Source organism: Hemiscyllium ocellatum, chromosome 18, assembly GCF_020745735.1.
Source record: "Hemiscyllium ocellatum isolate sHemOce1 chromosome 18, sHemOce1.pat.X.cur, whole genome shotgun sequence".
In the NCBI taxonomy this organism is placed as follows: domain Eukaryota; kingdom Metazoa; phylum Chordata; class Chondrichthyes; order Orectolobiformes; family Hemiscylliidae; genus Hemiscyllium; species Hemiscyllium ocellatum.
In genome coordinates, this window is record NC_083418.1 from 8,588,363 (window position 1) to 8,612,477 (window position 24,115).

General features: G+C 44.0%; 1 protein-coding gene across 1 annotated transcript in view; it reads right to left on the reverse strand.

Moving 5' to 3' along the window:
- The window catches only part of fbxo3 (F-box protein 3), a 53,268-nt gene extending 30,464 nt beyond the window's left edge, over positions 1 to 22,804 (reverse strand). Inside the window, exons 1-5 of the mRNA XM_060838677.1 lie at positions 22,664 to 22,804; positions 19,885 to 19,974; positions 15,508 to 15,671; positions 14,155 to 14,269; positions 11,390 to 11,594 (exon numbers count right to left, since the gene is read on the reverse strand). Of these exons, the coding sequence (XP_060694660.1) occupies positions 11,390 to 11,594; positions 14,155 to 14,269; positions 15,508 to 15,671; positions 19,885 to 19,974; positions 22,664 to 22,773 (684 nt within the window). The 5' untranslated portion in view covers positions 22,774 to 22,804. The remainder of the gene's footprint in view (positions 1 to 11,389; positions 11,595 to 14,154; positions 14,270 to 15,507; positions 15,672 to 19,884; positions 19,975 to 22,663) is intronic.
- Positions 22,805 to 24,115: the final 1,311 nt, after the last annotated feature.

Here is a 24,115-nt window from a genome sequence, read left to right on the forward strand (position 1 = left end):
GCCAGTCTTCAGGGATCTCGCCAGTGGCTAAACAGGAAACAAAGATCTTGGTCAAGGCACCAGCAATCTCCTCCCTTGCCTCTCTCAATAAGTTGGGGCAGATACAATCAGGTCCTGGGAACTTACTCACCTTAATGTTCTTCAAGAGACATAACATCAATTCTTTCTTGACCTCAAAATGCTCTAGCATACTAGCAAGTCCCACACTAATTTCATTATCCTCCATGTCTGTCTCCTGGGTGAATACCCAATGCAAAGTACTCATTTAGGATCTTGTTCATATCCTTCGTCTTTAGTGGTCCCGCCTTCACCCTCTTGTTTTAATTTTTAAAATGCCTTGAGATTCTCTTTAACCAGACTCACCAAGGACATTTCATGGCCCTTCCTTACCTACTTGCATTCTTTCCGACTTTGTTTATAGTCATCATGGCTCCTGTCCAATCTGAGATTTCTAAACCTTATATACGCTTCCTTTTTCTTTTTGATTAAATTCAAAACCTTCCTCGCTATCCAAGAATCCCATACCTTGTCATCTTTGTTTTTCCTCCTTAGTGGAACAGGCCACTGATCAGTAGGCATTTAAACAACTCTCGCATGTCAAATGTGGACTGGCCCAATAACTTTATTGATTAACTTTAGGACAGCAAAGTGGCTCAGAGGTTAGCGCTTCCGGCTCACAGTGCCAGGGATCCAGGTTCAACTCCAGCCTTAGGGCGAACGTGCAAACTCCATACTTACAGTTGCCTGTGTCTGTATGGTTTCCACCGGCTGTGCCAGTTTCCTCCCACAGTCCAAAGATGTGCAAATTAGGTGGATTGGCTATGCTAAATTGCCATAGTATCCAGGGATATGTAGATTAGGTGGATTCGCTTTGGGAAATGCAGGGTTACAGGGATAGGGTAGGGGTGAGAGTCTGTGTGGGATGCTCTTTGGAGAGTCAGTGTGGACTTGTTGGGCCAAATGGTGTGTTTCCACACTGTAGGGATTCTGTGACACTTAACTTCTGCATGATTCTTATTGCTTTCGAAAAGGACTTTGAACCTGAGCATGATGATCACTATTCCCAAAAACGCTTGCCTACTGACGCATGAACCATTTGACCAGATTCATTCTTTAGGATTTGGTCTATACTGCCTCATGTCTGGCAGGACTACCTGCATACTGGCATAAAAGCTGCCTTGGATGCACTTTAAAGATTTTACCCAATCTAACCCTTTCAAACTAAGGCAATCTCAATTAATGTTAACAAAGTTGAAGTCCCCTACAACATCAACCTATTTTCACTCACATCTTTGTGATTTGCCTAGATACTTGCTCCTCTATCTCCCTCTGACTGTTAGGAGGTCTGTCATATATTCCCAGTGAAGTAATCACCTTTTTAATTTGGAAGCTCTACCCAAATGGCTATATTGGAAGACTCTTCTCACACAATCTCCCTCCTTACTGCAATTTCCTTTGTCGATAATGCAGTGTCCCAACTACCCCTAGAATTAGGGGACATAGCCTCAAATTAAAGGGTAGCAGATTTAGGTCTGAGTTGAGGAGGAACTTCTTCATCCAAAGAGCTGGGAATCTATGAAATTCCCTGCCCAGGTGAGGCTAATTCGTTGAATGTTCCTAAGGCAAAGATAGATAATTTTTGAATAATAAAGGAATTAAGGATGAGTGGGTGGATAAGAGGAGCTGAGTCCACAAAAAGATCGCCACAATGTTATGGAATGGTGGAGCAGGCTCAAGGGTTCAGATGGTCTATTCCTGCTCCTATTTCGCATGTTCTCAAGCTTCCTGTTATCTACTAGAAGTGTCAACACCCTGAACTGCGTGTCCTGTCCTTCTGTCAACTATGTCTCAATGACTCAGCAATATCATATTCCCATATGCTGATCAACACTGTCCATCTGCCTTACCTTACTCTTTGCATTAAAATAGATAACATTTTACTTTCACACATGCGCCTAGTCATACGAATGTCTTCTCCACCTGCTGACCTGTTCTAACATTCCTTCTATATTGGATTGGATTTGAACCTGACTTTATGTTTAGATTAGATTAGATTACTTACAGTGTGGAAACAGGCCCTTCGGCCCAACAAGTCCACACCGACCCGCCGAAGCGCAACCCACCCATACCCCTACATTTACCCCTTACCTAACACTACAGGCAATTTAGCATGGCCAATTCACCTGACCCGCAAATCTGTGGGAGGAAACCGGAGCACCCGGAGGAAACCCACGCAGACACGAGGAGAACGTGCAAACTCCACACAGTCAGTTGCCTGAATCGGGAATTGAACCTGGGTCTCAGGCGCTGTGAGGCAGCAGTGCTAACCACTGTGCCACCATGCCGCCCACATGTCTGCTCTTTCCCCCACCCTCCTGCTCAATTAGTTTAAAAGCTCCCCAGCAGCGTGAGCAAACCTCTGAGCCAGGACACTGGACCCATTCCAGTTCAGCTACAAACTGTACAGCTTGTACAGGTGCCACTTATTCCAGAAACTATCCCACAGATCCAAAAGTCTAAATCCCTCCCTCCTACTCATCTTTTTAGCCACGTGATTCATCTTCCTATTCCCATACTTAATGACACGTGGCACTGGAAGTAATCCTGAGATGACAACCTTAATAATCTCTCTTTAATCTCTAAACTCCTGTAGAGTATTAGATGTACAGCACGGTCCAACCCGCCCATGCCGACCAAATATCCCAACCCAATCAAGTCCCACCTGCCAGCACCCGGCCCATATCCCTCCAAACCCTTCCTATTCATATACCCATCCAGAGGCCTCTTAAATGTTGCAATTGTACTAGCCTCTACCACTACCTCTGGCAGCTCACGCCATACATTTACCACCCTCTGCATGAAAAAGTTGCCCATTAGGTCTCTTTTATATCTTTCCCCTCTCATCCTAAACCTATGCCCTCTAGTTCTGGACTCCCCCACCCCAGGGAAGAAACTTTGTCTATTTATCCTACCAAAGACCCTCATAATTTCATAAACCTCTATAAGGTCACCCCTCAGCCTCCGACACTCCAGGGAAAACAGTCCCAGCTGGTTCAGCCTCTCCTTATAGCTCAAATCCTCCAACCATGGCAGCATCCTTGTAAATCTTTTCTGAACCCTTTCAAGTTTCACAACATCTTTCTGATAGGGAAGAGACCAGGATTGCACATAGATCTAAATTCTTTTGTCCCTTTCCTTAAATCTATGCCTCCTGGTCATTATTCCCTCTATCAAGGGGAAATGTGTCTTCCTATTGACTCTATCTTTGTCCCATAGAACTTTGTACATGCCAATCATATCTCCGCTCAATCTCTATTCTTGGGAAAACATCCTCTGTTTGTAAAATCTCTCTTCATTGTTGACTCTCTTCAGTCCAGGCAAGATTGTTATGAAGTTGAAGGCATATCCTGTACCTTTAAGGGGGTGAATGCTGTTTTGCACTGAGAGCTTACAAGCACCTGCCATATGTCTAACTAGTCATCTCAGCATGTTCTGGAAATTTGAGAATATGTAACCTTTGGCTGTGAAATAGAAACAGGAGTTGGTTGTTGTTTTGACAACAATTCAAATTTAACCCGTTTAAATCATGCCTCAGGATACTAAAACAAAATCAAGTTTGAACTTATTGTTTTCGCCAACACCGTGCCGCCATTTAGGGCGGCACGGTGGCACAGTGGTTAGCACTGCTGCCTCACAGCGCCAGGGACCTGGGTTCAATTCCCACCTCAGGCGACTGACTGTGTGGAGTTTGCACGTTCTCCCCGTGTCTGCGTGGGTTTCATCCGGGTGCTCCAGTTTCCTCCCACAGTCCAAAGATGTGCGGGTCAGGTGAATTGGCCATGCTAAATTGCCCGTAGTGTTGGGTAAGGGGTAAATGTAGGGGCATGGGTGGGTTGCGCTTCGGCGGGTCGGTGTGGACTTGTTGGGCCGAAGGGCCTGTTTCTACACTGTAAGTAATCTAATCTAATCTAATCAAACCAATGAGACGATGTGATGTTCAGGGTGTAAAAAAGGCAACTGTCATCAATAGAGTAACTGCCATCGCAAAAGATTGCCATTCAAAAACACTCTCTATCAAAGGTACTTTTCTCAGGTGAAAAATATTCGCAGTAAAGGACAGATGATCATTCAGGGAGGTCTTTAGCCGAAAGAAGACAGACACTGATAATGACAGTCATTGTGTGGTTTTGAAATTACATTGATGTAATTTTAATACAGGTTTTTATTGGAGCAATATATTGTTATAGAGTTGGAGGCAGATAACAAACAGTTAAGTGAAATGAGGGCTTAGAGTTATGAATAGTTGGTGTTTAATTTTAACTTTTAGAGTTAAGAAATAAATTGATAATATTTTCTTTAACAAATGGAATTTGGGAGTTCTCTGTCACTCATATTTCAACAGATTACAAGATTAGGTAAACTTTTCTGGGTGTTTGGTTGAGTTAGCATCAGGGCTCACCGCCATGTCATAACAGTTTGGAGGCTTGGGTCCGAGATTTGGACAGGTTTAGATAGATCCGGTCTGAGATTTGAACTGATTTAGGGTATGAAATATCCCAGCAGATTTAAACACTTGCCGATTAGTGTCCTAGATCTTTACAAACATAGGTGAGAAAATTTGTTTAATTTCGGTTACTTCTGGTTGGTTAAATTACATGAGCAAGAGAGCGAAAGAGAAAAGGAGAGAGAAAGAGAGAAGAAGAAAAGGGGAGGGGGGGAGAGAGAGAGAGAGAGAAAGAGAGGGAAAAAAAGAGAGAAGGTTCTTAGCTGAGCAAAGAGAGCGAGAAGAAAGAGAATTTAGAGATGCCCCAAATGAATCTACTCAGTTTACTCCCTTTCAGTTAATATTTGGAAATGAAGTGAGAAAACCTTTGAAATTAATTAAAGAGAAATTGACAAGACCAAAATCCTGTCCAAAATCTCACACTTGAATTATGGATCTCAACAGCACCTGAGGGGGGCAAAGCAGCAGAGAATGAAGAAGGTGGCAGAAAAAAACCTCTAAAATTCGGACATTTTCCTATGGGGATGATGTATTAGTATCGTTAGCAGTAGTTGGAGATCACTTCAAAGCCAGATTTAATGGTCCCTATCAAATTGAAAAAAAGTTGAATCAGATGAACTATCTGGTAAAGATGCTGGATAGGAGAAACACGATCAGATATGTTATGTGAATATGTTGAAACCTTACTATAACAGACACAGGGAACTGGAGAAACAGATGTTAGTTACTGCCCTGCAGAGTGAGGAATCAAATTCAGATGTTGTGGAATTTGGTGTGCCTCAAGATACATCAAACAAGAGGAAGTCCTTGAGGAGTGGGAAATGTTAGTGAGCCATCTGTCTCAGGAGCAAAGAACCCAGTTGAAAGGTTTGTTGCAGCAGTAAGGGGACATATGCAGGAATAAGATGGGGAGGACTAATGCTATTGTGCACAAGGTGGAAGTAGGGAATGCTGTTCTGATAAACAACACCCCTACAGACATCATCCTTCCAAGGCCACAAGGTCCAGAAGGAAGTGGATGCGATACTCAATGACGATATTATCGAACCAAGCCAGAGTGAGTGGAGTTAGACAATCATGTTTGTTCCCAAACCTGGCGGGACTCAACGATTTTGGACTACCAGAAGGTCAATGCCGTAACAATATCAGACTCATACCCAATACCAAGATTGGAGGACTGTATAGAGAAATTTGGGCAAGCCAGTTACACCAAAAAGGTGGACTTACTGCGTGGTTATTAGCAGGTACTTTTATCAGAGAATGCAAAAGACATTTCTGTGTTTGAAACCCCAAATGGGCTATATCAATTCAAAGTGATGCTTCTGGAATGAAGAACGCACCTGCCACATTTAGGGGGATACACACAGAAAAGGGGATAAACGTGGAAAGTACTTTATACAGAGGGTGGTAGGTGCCTGGAACACGTTGCTAGCAGAGGTAGTAGAGGCTGGCACTGTAGATTAATTTAAGTTGTGTCTGGACAGATGCATGAATAGGTGAGGAGCAGAGGGATACAGATCCTTAGGAATTGGGTGATAGGTCTAGACACTGGATTTGGACTGGCACAAGCTTGGAAGGCCGAAGGGCCTGTTCTTATGCTGTAAATTTTCTTTGTTCTTTGTTCTATCCCAAAGACTCATGAACAGTTATGGCTGGGTTAACAAACGATGCAGTTTATTTGGATGATAGTGATTTTTAGTAAGTCATGGAAAGATCACATGGTACAACTGGCAGAGCTCTTTGAACAATTAATAAGCGCAAAACTGGTAATAAACTTAAAAGAAACAGAATTGGCGAAGGACATGGAAGATTTACCCCAAGGAATACCAAGGTGAAGGCCATTAAGGAATTTCCATGATAAACCTCGAAGAAAGAGATGCTCCGATTTTTGGGACTAAGCAGATTCTACTGCAGGTTTGTTCCCAGCTTTAGCAGCATAGTGGCACCGCTAACAGCTTTACTGAAGAGTGGGCGGCACGGTGGCACAGTGGTTAGCACTGCTGCCTCACAGCGCCTGTAGACCCGGGTTCAATTCCCGACTCAGGCGACTGACTGTGTGGAGTTTGCACGTTCTCCCCGTGTCTGCGTGGGTTTCCTCCGGGTGCTCCGGTTTCCTCCCACAGTCCAAAGATGTGCGGCTCAGGTGAATTGGCCATGCTAAATTGCCCGTAGTGTTAGGTAAGGGGTAAATGTAGGGGTATGGGTGGGTTGCGCTTCGGCGGGTCGGTGTGGACTTGTTGGGCCGGAGGGCCTGTTTCCACACTGTAAGTCTAATCAAACACAAAGTTTTGGTGGACAGAACAATGCCTGGAGGCATTTGACATTTTAAAAGCAGTATTATCCCCTGCACCAGTTTTAGCTACACAAAGTTTTTTTGAAATTTTTCAACTGGACTGCTACTGGAAGATGATGATGGAATTGAATGGCCAAGTGGTTACTTTTGAAAGAAATTCAACATCCACCAGATAAAATTCTCTACCACTGAAAAGAAATTATTGAGTTTGGTACTGGCCTCACAACATTTTAATGTTTATGTGACAATGTGTCAGAGACAGTTGTGTACACAGACCACAATCCTCTTATATTCTTGGAACGATTTAAGGACAAGAATGTAAGACTATTTAGTTGGAGTCTTATGTTACAGACTTTTAATTTACAAATTTTACATGTCGGTCATAAAAATGTAATAGCAGATGCATTATCGTGGATTTTAAGGATGTTCCACGTTCTAAGGATAAAGTATAGATAAGGTTGAACAGATCAATGTTGTTTGTGTGTGTGTGTGTGTGTGTGTGTGTGTGTGTGTGTGTGTGTGTGTGTGTGTGTGTGTGTGTAGAAATTAATATGAACTTAGATTAATGTTCTGTGTATTTCATTGTAATGGAGTTAAGAATTAGAAAACAAAAATGAACCAATCGTTTCATTATGATGTTTCTTTTTTTCTTAAATGGACAGGTGATATGAAGTTGAAAGTGTGCCCTGTACATTTAAGAGAGTGAATGCTGTTCTGCATTACAAGCACCTGAGAGCTTACAAGCATCTGTCATATGACTAGCTAGCAGTTTCAGAGTGCACTGGAAATTTGAAAATATGTAACATTTGGCTGTGAAATACATACCTGAGTTGATTGCTGTTTTGACAACAATTTGAATTTAACCAGTTTAAATTATGCCTCAGGATAATTAAACTCAGACTTAGTTGGGTTTTTGTTATAGAGTTGGAGGCAGATAACAAGCTGTTTCAGAGAAAGAGGGTCTTAGAGTTGTGAATAGCTGTTGTTTAATGTTCACTTTTAAAGTTAAGGAATAAATTGATATTATTTTCTTAAACAAATGAAATTTGGGAGTTCTCTGTCACTCATTTTAACAGATTATGAGGCGAGGTGAGCTTTTCTAGGTGTTTGATTTAACTAGCAGGAGGGTTCACCACCGTGTCAGAACAAGATCCTGATTAAACAGAAACTACTGGAAAAACCCAGCAGGTCTGGCAGAGAAAGCAGAGTTCACATTTCAGGTTCAGTGAATCTTCTTCAGAACCAATAGTAACAGGAAAAGATGGTATATTTGCTGAAGACAAGGTGTTTGTGGGGTTGGGGCGGTGGGGGGGGGGGGGTGTTGCTGTTCACGGGAAGCAGTGAGGAGTTGGGCAGAGATGGAACCCAGAGCGAGAGAGACAGAGATAGAGAGAGAATGACAGTTAAGCAGACAAAGGGATGAATAGTATCAAGAAAATAAGTAGGTCAAAACACGTTGGCTATGCTGAAAACAGCCCATATCATGGATATAAAAGGTGGTTCTAAAACTATTGAACTTGATATTGAGATCTGATGGCTGCAGGTCCCTAAACAGAAAATGAAATGCTGTTATTCCAGTTTGCTCTGAGCCTTACTGCAGCAAGCCCGAAACAGAAATTTTGGCCAGGGAATACAGTGGTGTATTAAAGAGGAGGCAACTAGAAGCTCGGGTCAATTCTGTTGACAAAACGTGGATGGTCTGCAAAATGGTTGCTCAGTGTACATAACATCCTGGTAAGTCTCTTCTACACACTCTCCAGTGGTAGCACATTCCTACTCAATTCCAGAACTGAATACAGCATCTTAGCTATGATCCAGTTAATGTTTTGTACAGTTCCAGCATAATATCCCTGCTCTTCAAACTGATGCCTCAACTAATAAATATACCTACTTAATCATTTCATCTACCTTAACAGACTGAAGCATGTGTACATCTTTTGATCTTCAGTGCTTCCCAGTATCCTACTGTTTCTCTTCCCTTGTTTGTCCTGTCCAAGTGTTATCATGTCACATTTATTGGATTGGATTCTATTTGCCATTAATTAGCCCATCTGACCAGCCCGTCTATATCCAGCACAGTGGCTCGGTGATTACCACTGCTACCTCACAGTGCCAGGGACACAGGTTCAATTCCAACTTTGGGTGACTGTCTGTGTGGAGTTTGCACATTCTGTCTATGCGTGAATTTCCTCTCACAATCCAAAGATGTGCAGGTTAGGTACATTGGATGTGCTAAATTGTCTATAGTATTCAGGGATGTGTAGGTTAGACGTTTTAGTCAGGGGTAAATTATGGTTAAGGTGAACAAGTCTGGGTGGGTTACTCTTCAGAGGGTTAGTGTGGACCCGTTGGGCCGAGGGCCTGTTTCCACACCATAGGGATTCTATGATTCCTGTAATCTAAGGTTATCTTGCTCACCATTTACCGCCAAATCAATTTTGCATCATCAATGAACTGATGATCAATCCTCCTACATTCAAGTGGAGTGGAACAGAGGGACCTTGGAGTGTCAGGTGCACGGTTCTCTGAAAGACAGGGCAGTGAAGATAGCTTTTGGCACACTGGCTTTCATCAGTCAGGCCACTGAGTATAGAAGTTGGGAAATGATGTTACAGTTTTACAGGACTTTGGTGAGACTGACTTGGAGTATTGTGTTCATTTTTGGTCACCTTGCCTTGGAAGGATGTTATTAAACTGGAAGGAGTGTAGAAGAAATTTACAAGAATGCTGCTAGGACTCAGGGGTCTGAGTTGTGGAAGGGGTTGGACAAGCTAGGGTTTTTTTCTTTACAACATAGGAGACTGAGGGGGGGACCTTATAGAGGTGTTTCAGATTATGAGGGGCATGGGTAGGTTGAATGAACTCAGTCTATTTTTCAGGGTTGGGGAATGGAGAACTAGAGGGCAACAGCTTAAGGTTAGAGGGGAAAGAATACAAGGGAACCTGAGGGACAACTTTTTTTTTTACATAGAGAGTGGTATGCACATGGAATAAGCTGCCATAAGTAGTTACAGTGGGTACATTAATAACATTTAAAAGGCATTTGGAAAGTACATGGATAGGAAGGAATTAGAAGAAATGCCTCAGGAACAATCCCTGCCAGCAGGATCAGCAGAAGCAAGGCTGTAGAGACTAAAGGAAAAGGCAGAGCATTCCAGAAGACACAATCTGTGTGAGCTTTGCAAGACTAAGTTTTAATTTATTGCTTTCTTATTACTTGGATTTAGATAAGTTGGACTTGTGTTTATTGAACCAGCATTAGAATAGAATTTAGTTCAATAAGGGAATGGTTAGTAGTTGGGGGGGGGGGGCGGAATTGTTTGGTTTGATAGTAACTCTGTTAGCTTGTTCACTGTTAGGGTTAAATAAATAAGTTGTTACTTATAAAGAGGAGATCAGGGATTCCTGTCATTTAACTACTCTTAACAGATTATGAGAAGTAAGGCAAGCTTCTCTGGGTGTTTCGGGTTTGAATGTTAGAAGGGAACTTCTACGTCTGCGTAACGGATTAGGGCTGGTGTTTCGGTTTCATTATCAGAGGGGTTTAACCCTTTTCCTCTTTGTTACAACCGTCACGTTCTGTTTTCTGTCAGTCAGCAAGTTATGCAATCAATTTGCCAAATTCCCTTAGATCCTACAGACTCTTACTTTTGCTACCAATCTCCCATGCGGGACTTAAAACCTTGCTGAAGTCCAAGTTCATGTCATTAAAAGCATTTTGCTTATCTACATAATTGGTTATCTCTTCAAAACATGCAGTCAAGTTGGTAAGACGTCACTTCCCCTCACAAAAACCATGCTAAATGTTCCAGATTAATCCCTTCCTCTCCAAATGCAGATTCATTCTGCTGCTCAGAATTGCTTTCAATAGTTACTCCATCACCAAGACTAGACTGACTGGCCTGTAATTTCCTGATTTATCCCTTGCTTCCTTCTTGAATATCTGTATCTCACTGGCTGTCCTCTAGTCCTCTGGCATCACTCCTGTGGCCAGAGAGGAATTGAAAATTTATGCAAGCATCTCTGCTACTTCCTCCTGTCTTCTCCCTAATTTCTTTCCCCATATTGTCCCCTCGTTAGTGAACAGCAACCTAAAGTTTCATTTAGAATATTCTTACATCCCGTGTCTCCACACACAAGTATGTCTTTGCTTATTGTTAACCATGATGTGGAGGTGCTGGACATGGATGGACACAGTTTTAAAAAAAAATCACACAACACCAGGTTATATTAAACAGGTTTATTTGGAAGTAAAAGCTTCCAGAGCACTGCTCCTTCGTCGGGTAGCTGGTGACAAAGGAGTTTGAACTTCTAAATAAATCTGTTGGACCATAACCTGGTGTTGTGTGATTTTTAACCTTATTTTTAACAGAAGTGACCAGATTCTTATTTGCGAGGGAAATTAAAGATTATTGGGAGTGGACAGGAATGCGGAATATAGAACACAAACAGATCAACCATGATCACATTGCATGATGAAGTAGTCCTGGTGGCCTGTTCCTAGTTCATCGATATGTCACTGATTGTATAGCCCTTTGTAGCAGCTGCAAGGTGGTGGAGAAATATTCACCTGGCATCACAGTCGTGCTTACCGCACAGTGGTAGAAGATGTCACTTCGTTTGCGGCCTTCCACCTCGTCCAGCGCCATATACTGGCTGAGCCCAGTGTGAATGCAGAACGTCAGCGGGAGGCAGTGTTTCAAACCTTTGCGCAGCTGGAAACCCCCAGCGGCCGTCTCAATGTCCAAGAGATCCTCAGAGCGGTAGTGACTAGAAAGCGCCATGCTGCCCATCAGCCTGTCATGTGTAGAGGGTTGGGTGAGGGGAAAAGAGGGAGCGGAGGAGAGAGCATCAGTTTGCCTTCAGTCCTGAACACAGAACTAAAATACATCAGACACCTGACTGTGACATATCACCTATAAAGGCTGGAGAGAGTAACACAACAAACTTTATTTTAACTGGCACCGTTATGAACTAGCATCCTTGATAAACTGGCAAAAATTATCAACCTCAAATACCATGAGCTTTACAGTATTATTCTGTCCAATTATTATTATTTATTAAAATGTATTTACCTCAATGTAACTATATTTGCTGTTCAATTGAATGGTCACATGAAATATCAACTATTGATTCAATTTCAAGTCAATTTCTCCTTGATGTCCAATTAGTCAGTCAAGGGTGTGGGTGAGAAGGCTCTCTGCTGTTAACTTTTACTTAAGGCAAAACTGCATTATTATTTAAGTGATTAATGCTGTAAATTAAGTAAAACAATGATGTATATCCCCCCTGCATTATGACCAACTGCATTATACAGTTAGTCTGTGTTTTTACATTTATTAATGTAGGTCTCTTGATTATCCAGAATACTGATCGACTGGCACACATCCTGTCTCAAAGATGACTGATAATGAAATGTTTACTGTGGTTCATGAATTAGGATGATGAGCTGTCATAATTTGTTCAGGAGTGTGGACACTATTGGCTTGGCACAACTTGCTCATTTCTAAGCTCTCACAGGTCAGTTCAGAATCAGTCAGTCACATGGCTATGGGTCTGAAGTCACACAAAGGCATGACTAGTAAGGACAGCAGATTTCCTTCCCAAAAGGACAATAGTGACATTTTATGAGAATGGTTTTCTAGTCAACATTAGACTAGTTTCAATCCCAGATTAATCAAAGGAATTCAAATTTCATTTATCAAGGAGGGATTTGAACTTACAGCATTAACTTAGCAGGTGCTCATTTAGATGTTAAGGCAGGTGAGGCAGAAGATGAGGACCAAGGAGAAACAATCAAAAGTTTGTGAGTGGGAAGAGGAAGGATTGCAAGCAAAAATGGGACAAATCGAAACTGAGAGAATGGCACAGAGTCTTTCCAGAGAGCTGGATGGAAGGAAACGTCGCCAAGGGCTCTGTGCGAGTTAGTGGGTTTGCAATGAATGTTAGTTGACAAGCCATTATTGGAAAACGGAGGTGCAGCAGTTGAGGAATGGAAGGGATGAGTTAAAGACAGACCAACTCCATTACAATTTCAGCTTTCCTTTTGTCCCTGGTTAAACCCAAGAAGAAATTGAGAACAAAATGAGTGAGATTTTCCAGTTCCAGAGAGGGCAGGAAGAATCCCCAATCCAGTGGCTGGGAGCCACCCACCTCCGAAATTGGACCAGTAATAAGTGCCACAAATGTGAATACTTTCCTTCCACAGATACTGTCCGACCTGCTGAGAATACAGGAATTATTTTTGCTACTTCAGATTTCCAGGAGTTTGATTTGGGAAAAAAAAATCACCAAGTGCCTTGCTGACAACGAGCTCAGTCAGAAGCAAGAGGCTGGAGGTGGATGAGGACCACGCAGCAGCTCAGGTAAGGAAACAGCAGGGAATCTTCAGGATGGCCAGATGGAGTTTGGGGAGTCAAGGGATTGTGGTGAACAGGGAAGAGGTGATCTCCAGAATCTGGATAGATTGAATTGGCAGACAATGCAGGAGGGAAGCACAGATGAAGATGATAAGACGCTGGACAAGGTGACAAACGTTAGGGTCAAGATAGGAAGGAATCCATTCAGTGCAGCCCTGCTTGCAACTTGTGCAAAGGAGTTGAAGCCCGGTTATTTGGTTTTGCAGAATAGGGGCTGGCACAATAATCTCCAGGGCAGATTTGAAGAATATGGATTGATATTCATTCGAGTAATCAAACTGCTCGGAATGGATTTCTTTATGATACAGAAACCATGCCACCATTATAAGCAAGGAGGTTTCATTTTTATGAGTGCCACATACGCAAGCTTCAAAGATGCATGTACAAACAGAGAAAACCTCCAGAAGGCAAGAAACTAAGAACAAAATCAGACAAATTTTCCAGTTCCAGAGAGGGCAGAAAGAATCCCCAAGCCAATGGCTGACAGCCAACCCCATTTCAGTTGTACACACAGCGAGGAACCGAGAACGCAACCTTCCGTATGGACAGCAAGGAAGCTAGAACACGACCTTCCGTACGGACAGCAAGGAACCGAGAACGCGACCTTCCGTATGGACAGCGAGGAACCGAGAACGCGACCTTCCGTACGGACAGCAAGGAACCGAGAACGCGACCTTCCGTACGGACAGCGAGGAACTGAGAATGCGACCTTCCGTACGGACAGCAGGGAACCGAGAGCATGAATCTCTGTACATCCATTGTGGAACTCAGTGAGGAACTGAGAAACCTTCTGTATACACAGATACATGACTATCTGTATATACACCAGAGGACAATACCCTCAGTATATATAGCAAAAAGCTAAGAATGCAACCTTCCACAAAGCATCTACAAAACTGAGTACAACTCAATGTACTCGCAACTCAGTTGTATCTTACCCAGGGACGACCAGTCGCTGCCCATTATGAATGCGAAGGGAACAGCGATAATCATTGGGGAGCTTGAACTGAATTCGCCGTTCGACGGCATCCAGCTCTTCTTCAGTCAAACCCACTGCAAAGGAGGAGGCCAGGCGTCAGAAACTAGTTCAGCTTTTCATACAATGAGAATATATCACAATATTCAATAGTACACAATCTCCAAAAAAATCACATACAAGTGCATACAATATACAACCAAGAGTAGAAAATAAATCAACTATAGCAATAACATATACAATAATAGTCATACACAAATGATAAATCAACTGTACTCAACAATATACAGAGACAGTCATTCATATACAAACCGAAAAATACACAGATAATACACAAAGTGTCGTAACATACAATGCACAAATAGTGCAGTAGTATACAGACAGTAAAATAATAATATGCAAACAGCAATAAAACAGACTCTACGTAAATAGCACAGTAACATATATACAGACAATACAGAAATAGTCAGTAAACGTGGTTAAATGGCATCATGGTTAGCACTGCTGCCTCAGAATGCCAGGAACCTAGGTGTGGTTCCGGCCTAGGGTGATTGTCCAGATTTTGAACATTCTCCCCATGCTCCAGTTTCCACACTCAGTCCAAAGATGTGTAGATTAGGCAGGTTGGCCATACTAAACTGCCCATAATGTTCAAGGACGAGCAGGCCAGGTGGGAGAGCCATTCTAATTCCAGGATTACAGGAATAGGGTAGGTCGGAGCGGGATGGTCTTCACAGGGTTAGTGCAGACACCATGGGCTGAACAAACTCTTTCTGCACTGCGGGGTTCTATGATTCTATAATACAGACAATACACAAATGGCACAGCAATACACACACAAACAAACAGTGCAGTAAGATACAGACAACACACAAATAACAGCTGTTAGTACGCAGACAAAACACAAACAAGACACTAATACATAAACATTACATGGGAAGCACACTAATAAAATAGATAACAGTCCAGGAGACCAGACCAGTTCTCTTTCCATCTTCCTCAATTCACCATCCCATCTCATCTCAGCTCCTCACTCATTTGACCCTCTGAAATCCTGCCTCCACTCTCTGCTCTTCTCCCACTGCCCTCACTAATACATCGAACATCTCATTCTCTGTAACCCAGTGAGGTATACAAAGGTGTATTGTTGACTTCACACATGGACAGATATCAATGAAGTCGAGCTGAGTCTGCAGCTCATTCCTTGAGATCACTACACCAGCCTCCTCTCGCTGACCAGCCCATTCTCGTTACCATTTCACCTTATTCCTATCTTGCTACTCTATAGTATAAATGGCCAGTCTGTTACAGTTACCATTCAAAGAGGTAATCATGCGAGGACATCTCCACCCCAGGTATTCTTTCAAATCCTGCCAGGCCTTTTTCAAATGGCTGTAGTGATCAATGTAGCGACCCAAGTCACAGTAGAACTGGCGGAAAAGCTCCATCCAACATACATTCCGCTGCATTTTATCCTCCCTGGCAAAAAACCATCAAGAAGATGTGAGTGATACATATTCAGTGAACCAAACTTTTAGCCATGCGGATACGCAATAGACAAGAAAAGCTCACGCATACACAAAACACTCTTATCCCCTGTTACAAACATTTAGTACACACTTGCACAAGCATACACTGACTCCCAAGCACACATGCTTGCACATGCACATTTGCACAAACACAAGCTGCAGAGATAGACAATTATAGGATGTCTGCTGACAGGACAGCAAACTGACATGTATTCTGTCACATCTAAGCAAACTCTCTGCAGAACAACTCTGCAAGTCAGAGTTAGTTCAGCTACATTGACTGTCAAGAAAGTAAAACAAGGCTGGATATTCTTTCCTTCAATGCTAGGGATTTAATGGGTAAGCTTGATGAGTTAATGGTGTGGACTGACACATGGAAATATGATATTGTTGCCATCACTGAGACATGATTGAGGGAAGGGCTGGACTGGCAACTTAACACTCAGATCAAAGGAGATTTGGGCAATGCAGAAGAGGGTGTAGAAAGGGTAATGGTGTAGGAGTGAATTATTGCATAAAGGAGAGATATCTTGGAACGGTCCTCAAATAAGACTTTACAATTATAACTTATGAATGTTAAGGAGGCAGTTACTTTCCTGAGTGTGTGTTATAGGTCCCCAAAGAGTCAGCGGGAAATAGAGGAGCAAATATATAGACAGTTAAGTCATCTAAGAGTCACAACTGGGTATTTATTCTAAGGGATTTCAACTTTTCCAACATAAATTGAGATTGCTACAGTGTTAAAGGTTTAAAGGGGTGGATTTCTTGAAATGTATTTCGGAGAGTTTTTTTTGTATCAATACATAGAAGGCCCTACAAGGGATGGATGGATGGATGGATGGATGGATCTGGCTCTGGAGAAAGAAGTCAGCTAAGTGTTCGATGTGGCAGTGGGGAAGCATTTTAGTAATAACAACCATAACATGCTCATGGCTTTGAGCATGTCAAAAGAGAGCAATTCAGCTGTAGAACTCAACAAATACAGAAAGTACCAGAGGGAACTTAATAGAGCAATTAGAAGAGCAAAAGGGGGCATGGAAAAAGTATTTGCGAACAGGATTAAAGGGAATCCTAAGATATTTTAGCGATACATAAAAGGGAATAGGTTAACCAGGGAAGATTAGGGCCTATTAAAGGTTAAGGGGACAATATACATGTGAAGCCACTGGATATTTTAAAGGTGTTGAATGAATACTTCTCTTCGGTCTTCACTCTGGAAAAGGAAAATGTAGGTACGGAATTCAGGAAAAGGAACTGAGAGTAGCTTGAAAAGTTTGACACAGGAAGAGAGACATTGTAGGCTGTTTCGGGTTTAAAAACTGATCAATACCCTGGCCCAGAGGAATTGTATCCCAGGCTGCTATAGGAGGCAAGGCACAAAAGTGCAGGGGCTCTGGCCATGGGGGAAGTGTCAAGACAACTGGAGGATAGCTAATGTTGTTGCACTTTTTACGAAGGGCAATAGAGGTCAACCAGGAAATTACAGACCAGTGAGTCACATGTCAGTGGTAAGGAAAATAAAGGAAAAAATTCTAGAGGAGGGAATTAATATCCACTAGGAAAGGCATAGGTTATTCAGGGATAGTCAGCATGGCTTTGTCAAAGGGAGGTCATGCCAGCAAATATGAGAGAATTTTTTGAAAATGTAACGAGACGTTTAGTTGATGTAGTTAATATGGATTTTAGCAAAGCTTTTGACAAGGTCCCATATGGGAGACTGTCTGAGAAAGTTAAAGTACATAGAATTCAGGAAACTTACCAAGATGGATCAGAAACTGAATTGGTAATATGTTACAAAGTGCTGAAGACTATTGGAGTGACTGGAGGCCAGGGTCCAGTGGGGTACCAGAAGGATCAGTACTGGGACCGTTAATGTTTATTGTGCACACAAATAATATAGTATGTGATATACAGATATACAGAGAATGTGGCGGGAATGTTCAGAAAATTTGCAGATGATACCAAGATTTACAGAGTGATTAAAAGTGAAGATGGCAGTAGGTTAGAGGAAGATACAGATATGTCGGTCAGATGGCCAGACCAGTGGCAGAGGGTACTTAACCCTGGTAAGTGCGAGGAAATGCACTTTGGAAGAAGAAATAAGGTGAAAGACTATTTAAAGAATGGCGGGACACTGGCTAGCTTAGAGGAACACCGGGATCTTGGGGCAATTGATCTCTGAAGTCAGCAGAAGCACGTCAACAGGATAATTAACAAGGCATATGGGGCACCTGCTTTCATCAGTCATTGCAGAGTATAACAGCAAGCAGGTAATGTTGGAATTGTACGGAGCATTGGGCAGGCCGCAACTGGAGTACCATGTGCAAATGTGGTCACCTCACTTCCTAGATGTGATAGCATTGAAGGGAGTACAGAGGAGCTTCATCGGGAGAAACGGAGCTATAAGGAGAGACGAGAAAGGTTTAGATTGTTTTATCCAGAGCAGCAAAGACAGAGGGGGAGCTTGATTGAGGTGTATAAGATCATGAGGGGTATGGACAGGGTGAATAGTGGCAGAGTTGAAAAGGACAAGAGATCACGCTGCATCCAAGGTGCAGGAGCACTGACATTCGGGCAAAAGCCCATCATCTGGAATGTGATGAATGAGATCACGGAACAGTCCACACTTTCTCCTGAAGAGAGAGCAACTGTTCACCTTGACTGAAGGGTTAAATTACGAAAGGGCATAGATTTAGGGTAAAGGGCAGGAGATTCTGAGAGTGAGTGGTGGGAATCTGGAATGCACTGCCTGGGAAAATAATGGTGACAGGAAACCTTACAACTTTTAAAAAATACGACAAGGTAACTCAGTGGTTAGTACTGCAGCCTCACAGCGCCAGGGACCCACATTCGGTTCCAGCCTCAGGTGACTGTGTGTGTGTGTGGAGTTTGCACATTCTCCTTGCCTCTGTGTGGGTTTTCTCCGGGTGCTCCAATTTCCTCACACAATCCATGTGCAGGTTAGGTGGATTGGCCATGCTAAATTGCCCACAGAGTTCGGGGATGTATAAGTTAGGTGCAATAGTCAGGGGAACATGTAGAGTAATAGGGTTAGGGAATGGGTCTAGATGGGTTATTCTTCGGAGGGTCGGTGTGGACTTGTTGGGCCAACTGGCCCATTTCCACACTGGAGGGATTCTATGATAAGATTCTGTATTCTATTTAGATGAGCACTTCAAATATCATAACATTCAAGGATATGGGACAAGTGCAGGAAATTGAAATTAGTGCGCCTTTAATAGTAGTTACGTCAGGGCAGACTTGATGGGCCAAAGGGCCTTTTCTACACTTGAGGAATCACTTGAACCAGTTTTGCCCAATAGCCCTGAAATTTTATTCTCTTTGATAATGATTCACTTTGCTTATGAGAGTCACAGTTGAACCTACTTCTGCCACTTTGTGAACTTCCTGGTTTTAAGTGCTCACTTTAAAGAACTTTTCCATCAGTCACTGGTGGCTTTTCCTCAAACTGGTGACATCTGGCTCTCAACCAATTTGTTAATGGGAGCAGATTTGAGAGAATGACACGTGATTTTGAATTCCTCCATCATAAGACCATAAGAAATCGGAAAAAAAGTGGGCTGATGGACTTCTCCTGTCCACTCCATCAGTCAATTAGATCAAGATTCGTCATTCTCCGTATCCACTTTTTCCATATCCCGTGATTTCCTGGGGAGAAAGTGAGGACTGCAGATGCTGAAGATCAGAGGTACAGGACAGAGTTGGAAGAATAGAGAGATGCAGGGCAGAGTTGGAAGAGCAGATTTGGGTTTGGTTAACGTCTTTTTCCAAGTGTAGGGGAGTCCAAAATTAGACAGGATATGTTTAATGTGAGAGGGGTAAAGATTTAAAAGGGACCTTGGGGTCAACCTCCTTACACAGAAGTCTGTGTATTAGATACCAGAGGAAGTGGTAGAGGCAGGTACAACTACAACATTTAAAAACTTACAATATTTGGACAGGTACATGAATAGGAAAGGTAATGGACCAAACGCAGGCAAATGGGACAAACTCGGATTAGGTTAGCATGGACAGGTTGGACCTGGTTCCGTGCTGTATGACTCTAGTGAAGTGCACAACTCAAAGAGCAGTTACTAGTAAACAGGGAAACCACCCCCAACATGACCTCCCTATCTCTTTCAGCCTTTGGCCCCAGCACTTACGCTGTCAGCAACCAGTACTTCTCACAGAGCCTCTTCCACAAGGGGTCATGACTGCAGAGTTGATTAAATCTGCGACAAACAGACCGGCAACTGGAAGGGTGAAGCAAAAACACAAGATCAGCCTGAACCAAGATACTGGTCAAGAAATTCAATCTAATGTCAATATCAGGCCGACAACTAGGCTTCTCATCTATTTCTTCCTGTTGGCATCATCCCCTTCCACTTCAACCTCACTCTATGGTTTGCATGGCGTAATTTGTGCTTCAACCTTCATTGCCCAATCATTGAACAGTGCAGCCCGTCAAATGTGTGCCAGCTCCCTTGCAGAGAAATTTTGTTCGTGCCTATTCCATCACTCTCCCTTCAGATACCAACAAATATTTCTTCTTCAAATATTTCTCCACTAGCCTTCTGAAGATGGTGAGCGGGGCTCCAAAAGATCCATCCCAGCTTTGTGCACCAACCTGCCCCATCCTGGCTGTGCACATCGATTTAATCCATCATGGCTGCTTGTATCCATCAATTCCATCTTGGCTGTGTGGATCTAGCTGACCCATCCCAGGTGTGTATCCAACTGACCCAGCCCAACTCTGCCACCATCCTGATCCTGGCAGCATGTCTCCACCTGCTCTATCCCGGCAGCATGGGTAGCCACCATTCCTGGCTGTAGATCCATCAGTCCAATTCGGACTCTATGTATCCACATGCCCCACCCTAGCTGTGTGTGTGTCCACCAGTTCTACCTTGAATCTGTTTCCACCAGCTTGTATCCCATGCCACACCCAGCTGCATGTATCTACCAGCCCTATCCTTGCTACGATTATCCACCTGCCTCATCCCAGCAGCATGTACCCACCAGTCCCATCCCAGCTCAGTATATCCACTCAGCATGTACCCACCAGTTCCATCCCAGCTCTGTACATCCACTCAGCATGTACCCACCAGTCCCATCCTAGCTCTGTATATCTACTCAGCATGTACCCACCAGTCCCATCCCAGCTCTATATATCCACTCAGCATGTACCCACCAGAGCCATCCCAGCTCTGTACATCCACTCAGCATGTACCCACCAGTCCCATCCCAGCTCAGTATATCCACCTGCCCTATCCTGGTGATATGTATTCAGCCGCCCTGTTCTGATGACATGCATCCACCAAACCCCGTCCAAGCAACAGAAATCCACCTCCCTTATCTGTACTGTGTATGTCCGCCCATCCAGTACCAGCTGCATGTCTCCACCCGCCCTATCTGCACTCTACGCATCATCAGTTCACCCTTACACAAGTTTCAGTGAATTGTGTCTGGATTTCTGAAAGCCAACATGGAAATGCCAGTCGGAAAATTCAAGCTCCATCTCATTCCAAGCTTCTGAACCAGGCATTTTTCCCCTCGATGTGAGAAAATCTGTGGTCACTCTGTCATGCAGCAGCTCTCTCATCCACATCCAAAGTTGTTATTCTAATGTCCGGATAAATATCTCGAGCTATCTCTGTCTCCTTCCCCTTTCATTTCTTACTGATGCCTCTTCCGTACTGACTTTTCTGCCCACTTACCCTGTGCCAACCTCTCATTCCCCATCCTGCAGCCTCTGCACCCTTTACCCTTTTACCTCTCACCCCTCTCTCTCCTCTACCTCACTTTTTTATCCTCACCCTCTCGCTCACATTCTTTCTCTCTCAACCTCCTGCTCCCTCCCTTTCACACCACTCTCACACTCTTCCTCTTTATCTCCATTACATTCTCTCCTCCTCCCTTTCACTACCCCTCACCCCCACCATGTGTCTGAGTTAATCCAGAGCTCACTCTCTTGTCTTTTTACACAATGCCAGAGTGCTCAGCATTTGTTACCCATCCATAGTTGCCCTTGAAAAAAGGTGATGGTGAGCTGTTTTCTTGAACAACTGTCACCCTTGGGATATAGGAATGCCCAAAAAGCTAGTGGCACAGCTCCAGGATTCTGACCCAGCAACACTTAAGGAACAACAATATATTCCCCAAGTCAGGGTGATGAGTGGCTTGGAGGATAACGTATAGCTGGTAAGTGTTGCCATGCATCTACTGCCCTTGTCACTCTGTGTAGTAGTATTTGTGGGTTTGGAAGGTGCCAAGAAGGTCTGGCGAATTTCTGCACAGCTTTCTTCAGCTCATACTTTCTGTTGACACTGAGCATTGATAGTGGAGGGAGTCAACATGGTGCCATACAAGTGGGCTGTGTTTGTCCTGGATGGCATAAACCTTCTTAAGTGCTGGAGCTGTACCCATCCAGGCAAGTAGGGAATATCCCATCACACTCTTGACTTTTGCAGAGACGCTTTGGAAAGTCACAAGGTGAAGTTACTCACTGTAGCATTGGTATGCTCTTGTAGCCACTGCATTTGTGTGGCAAATCCAGTTAGGTTTCTTGTCAATGGTAAGCCCAGGAATCTGAAAGTCTGGGTTCAATAATAACAATACCATTGAATGTCAAGGGGCTGGTGGTTACACTGCCTCTTATTTGAGTTGGCGTTTGTGTTACTTCTCACTTTCAGCACAAGCCTAGATATTGTCCAGATCTTACCACATTTGAACATGAACTGCACCAGTACCTGCGGAATGACGATAAGTGCACTCCGTGCCCTGTTTCCCTGCCCACGTTATCTCTGTCTCTGTCAGTCTCTGTGTCGGCCTCCGTACCCCCCCCTTCCCGGCCCCACATCGCTCCTTTCACTGTCCACCCCTGACTCCGTCACCATACCTGACCCTGACATTCCCATTCCCCCTCCGTCCCGCACTCTATACCTGACCAGGTCTGTATGATCTAGGAAGCTGAAGATTAGCAGGAGCGGCTCGGCGGGCAACAGCGCAGCGCTCAGCGGCTCCGAGGACAAGACCTGGCTCTCTTCCGCCATCTTGCCGAGCGGCGACAACACCGCCGGGCCACGCCCATTTCGGGGCGGGTTTTGTGAGGGGTCCCGCCCACTGAGGGACAGACGCTATGCACGTCCCGCCCTCTCAGTTCAGCTCCGCCCACTAAGGGACAGACTGTGTTCATGTCCCCGCCCTCCCAGTTAAGCCCCGCCCACTGACGGATGTACTGTTATCATGCCCCGCCCTCCGAGTGAAGCCCCGCCCGCTGAGGGACAGACTGTGTTCATGTCCCCGCCCTCCCAGTTAAGCCCCGCCCACTGACGGATGTACTGTTATCATGCCCCCGCCCTCCGAGTGAAGCCCCGCCCACTGAGGGGTGGAGTTACTGCGGGAACCCGCCCTCCCAGTGAATTCCCGCCCACTGAGGGGTGGAGTTAATACGAGAGTTAGGTGTGGAGTTAGTACCCCTCCGAGTGAATCCCCGCCCATTGAGGGGTGGAGTTAGTGCGGGAACCCGCCCTCCGAGTGAAGCCCCGCCCATTGAGGGGTGGAGTTAGTGCGGGAACCCGCCTTCCGAGTGAAGCCCCGCCCATTGAGGGGTGGAGTTAGTGCATGGCCCTGAGAGTCACGTTTGCAATGTTAATATTGAGTTGTATTTCAGCATTTAATGTCATTACATTTCACATTCATGGGATTACAGGGTTATGGCCTTTCGGCCCAATCCCGGACTCTCATCTGAGACAGTCGTTCTCCTTTCTCTCCCCTCCTCCTTGTGACTGGGACAGTCTGTAGGTCGGCTGTAAGTCTCTGCTGACGCTCCTCCTGCCTTTTTCACTATCCCTGACCACCACCTTGTGTCTGAGTTAATCCAGAGCTCACTCTCTCGTCTTCTCCAACCTCTAACCCTGGCACTCTCCCTCAGACTCATCTAACCTGACATTTACATGGTTGCTTGACTGATCAGTTTTCACGTGGAGTGCATCTTCAAGATAACCCCCAGTTGGGGCAAACTGCAGCAGATGCTGGCAGTAACCTTCTGGTTACCATGCTCTTTCTCCAGGGATCCTGTCTGACCAGCACAACTTGTCTTCAGTTCCAGACAACCTCATTTAAAAGGTTCAACACCTTTTCACAGTCTTTCTCAGATGCAGGAAAGCTACGATTGTGAAGAAACAAATACCGAAGCAGCATGTTGGTGAGAGACTTTTCGCAGGAAAAAGAATTTTCAAAGTTGTGTGACTGCAGAAATGAACTTGTTGTATTTGCTAATTAATGAAAGATTTAATTTAGATCATATCTAAATTAATCACATATAAATAAATACATCGTGTAAATAATAATAATAAATCAAATCATGGGCGGCACAGTGGTTACCACTGCTGC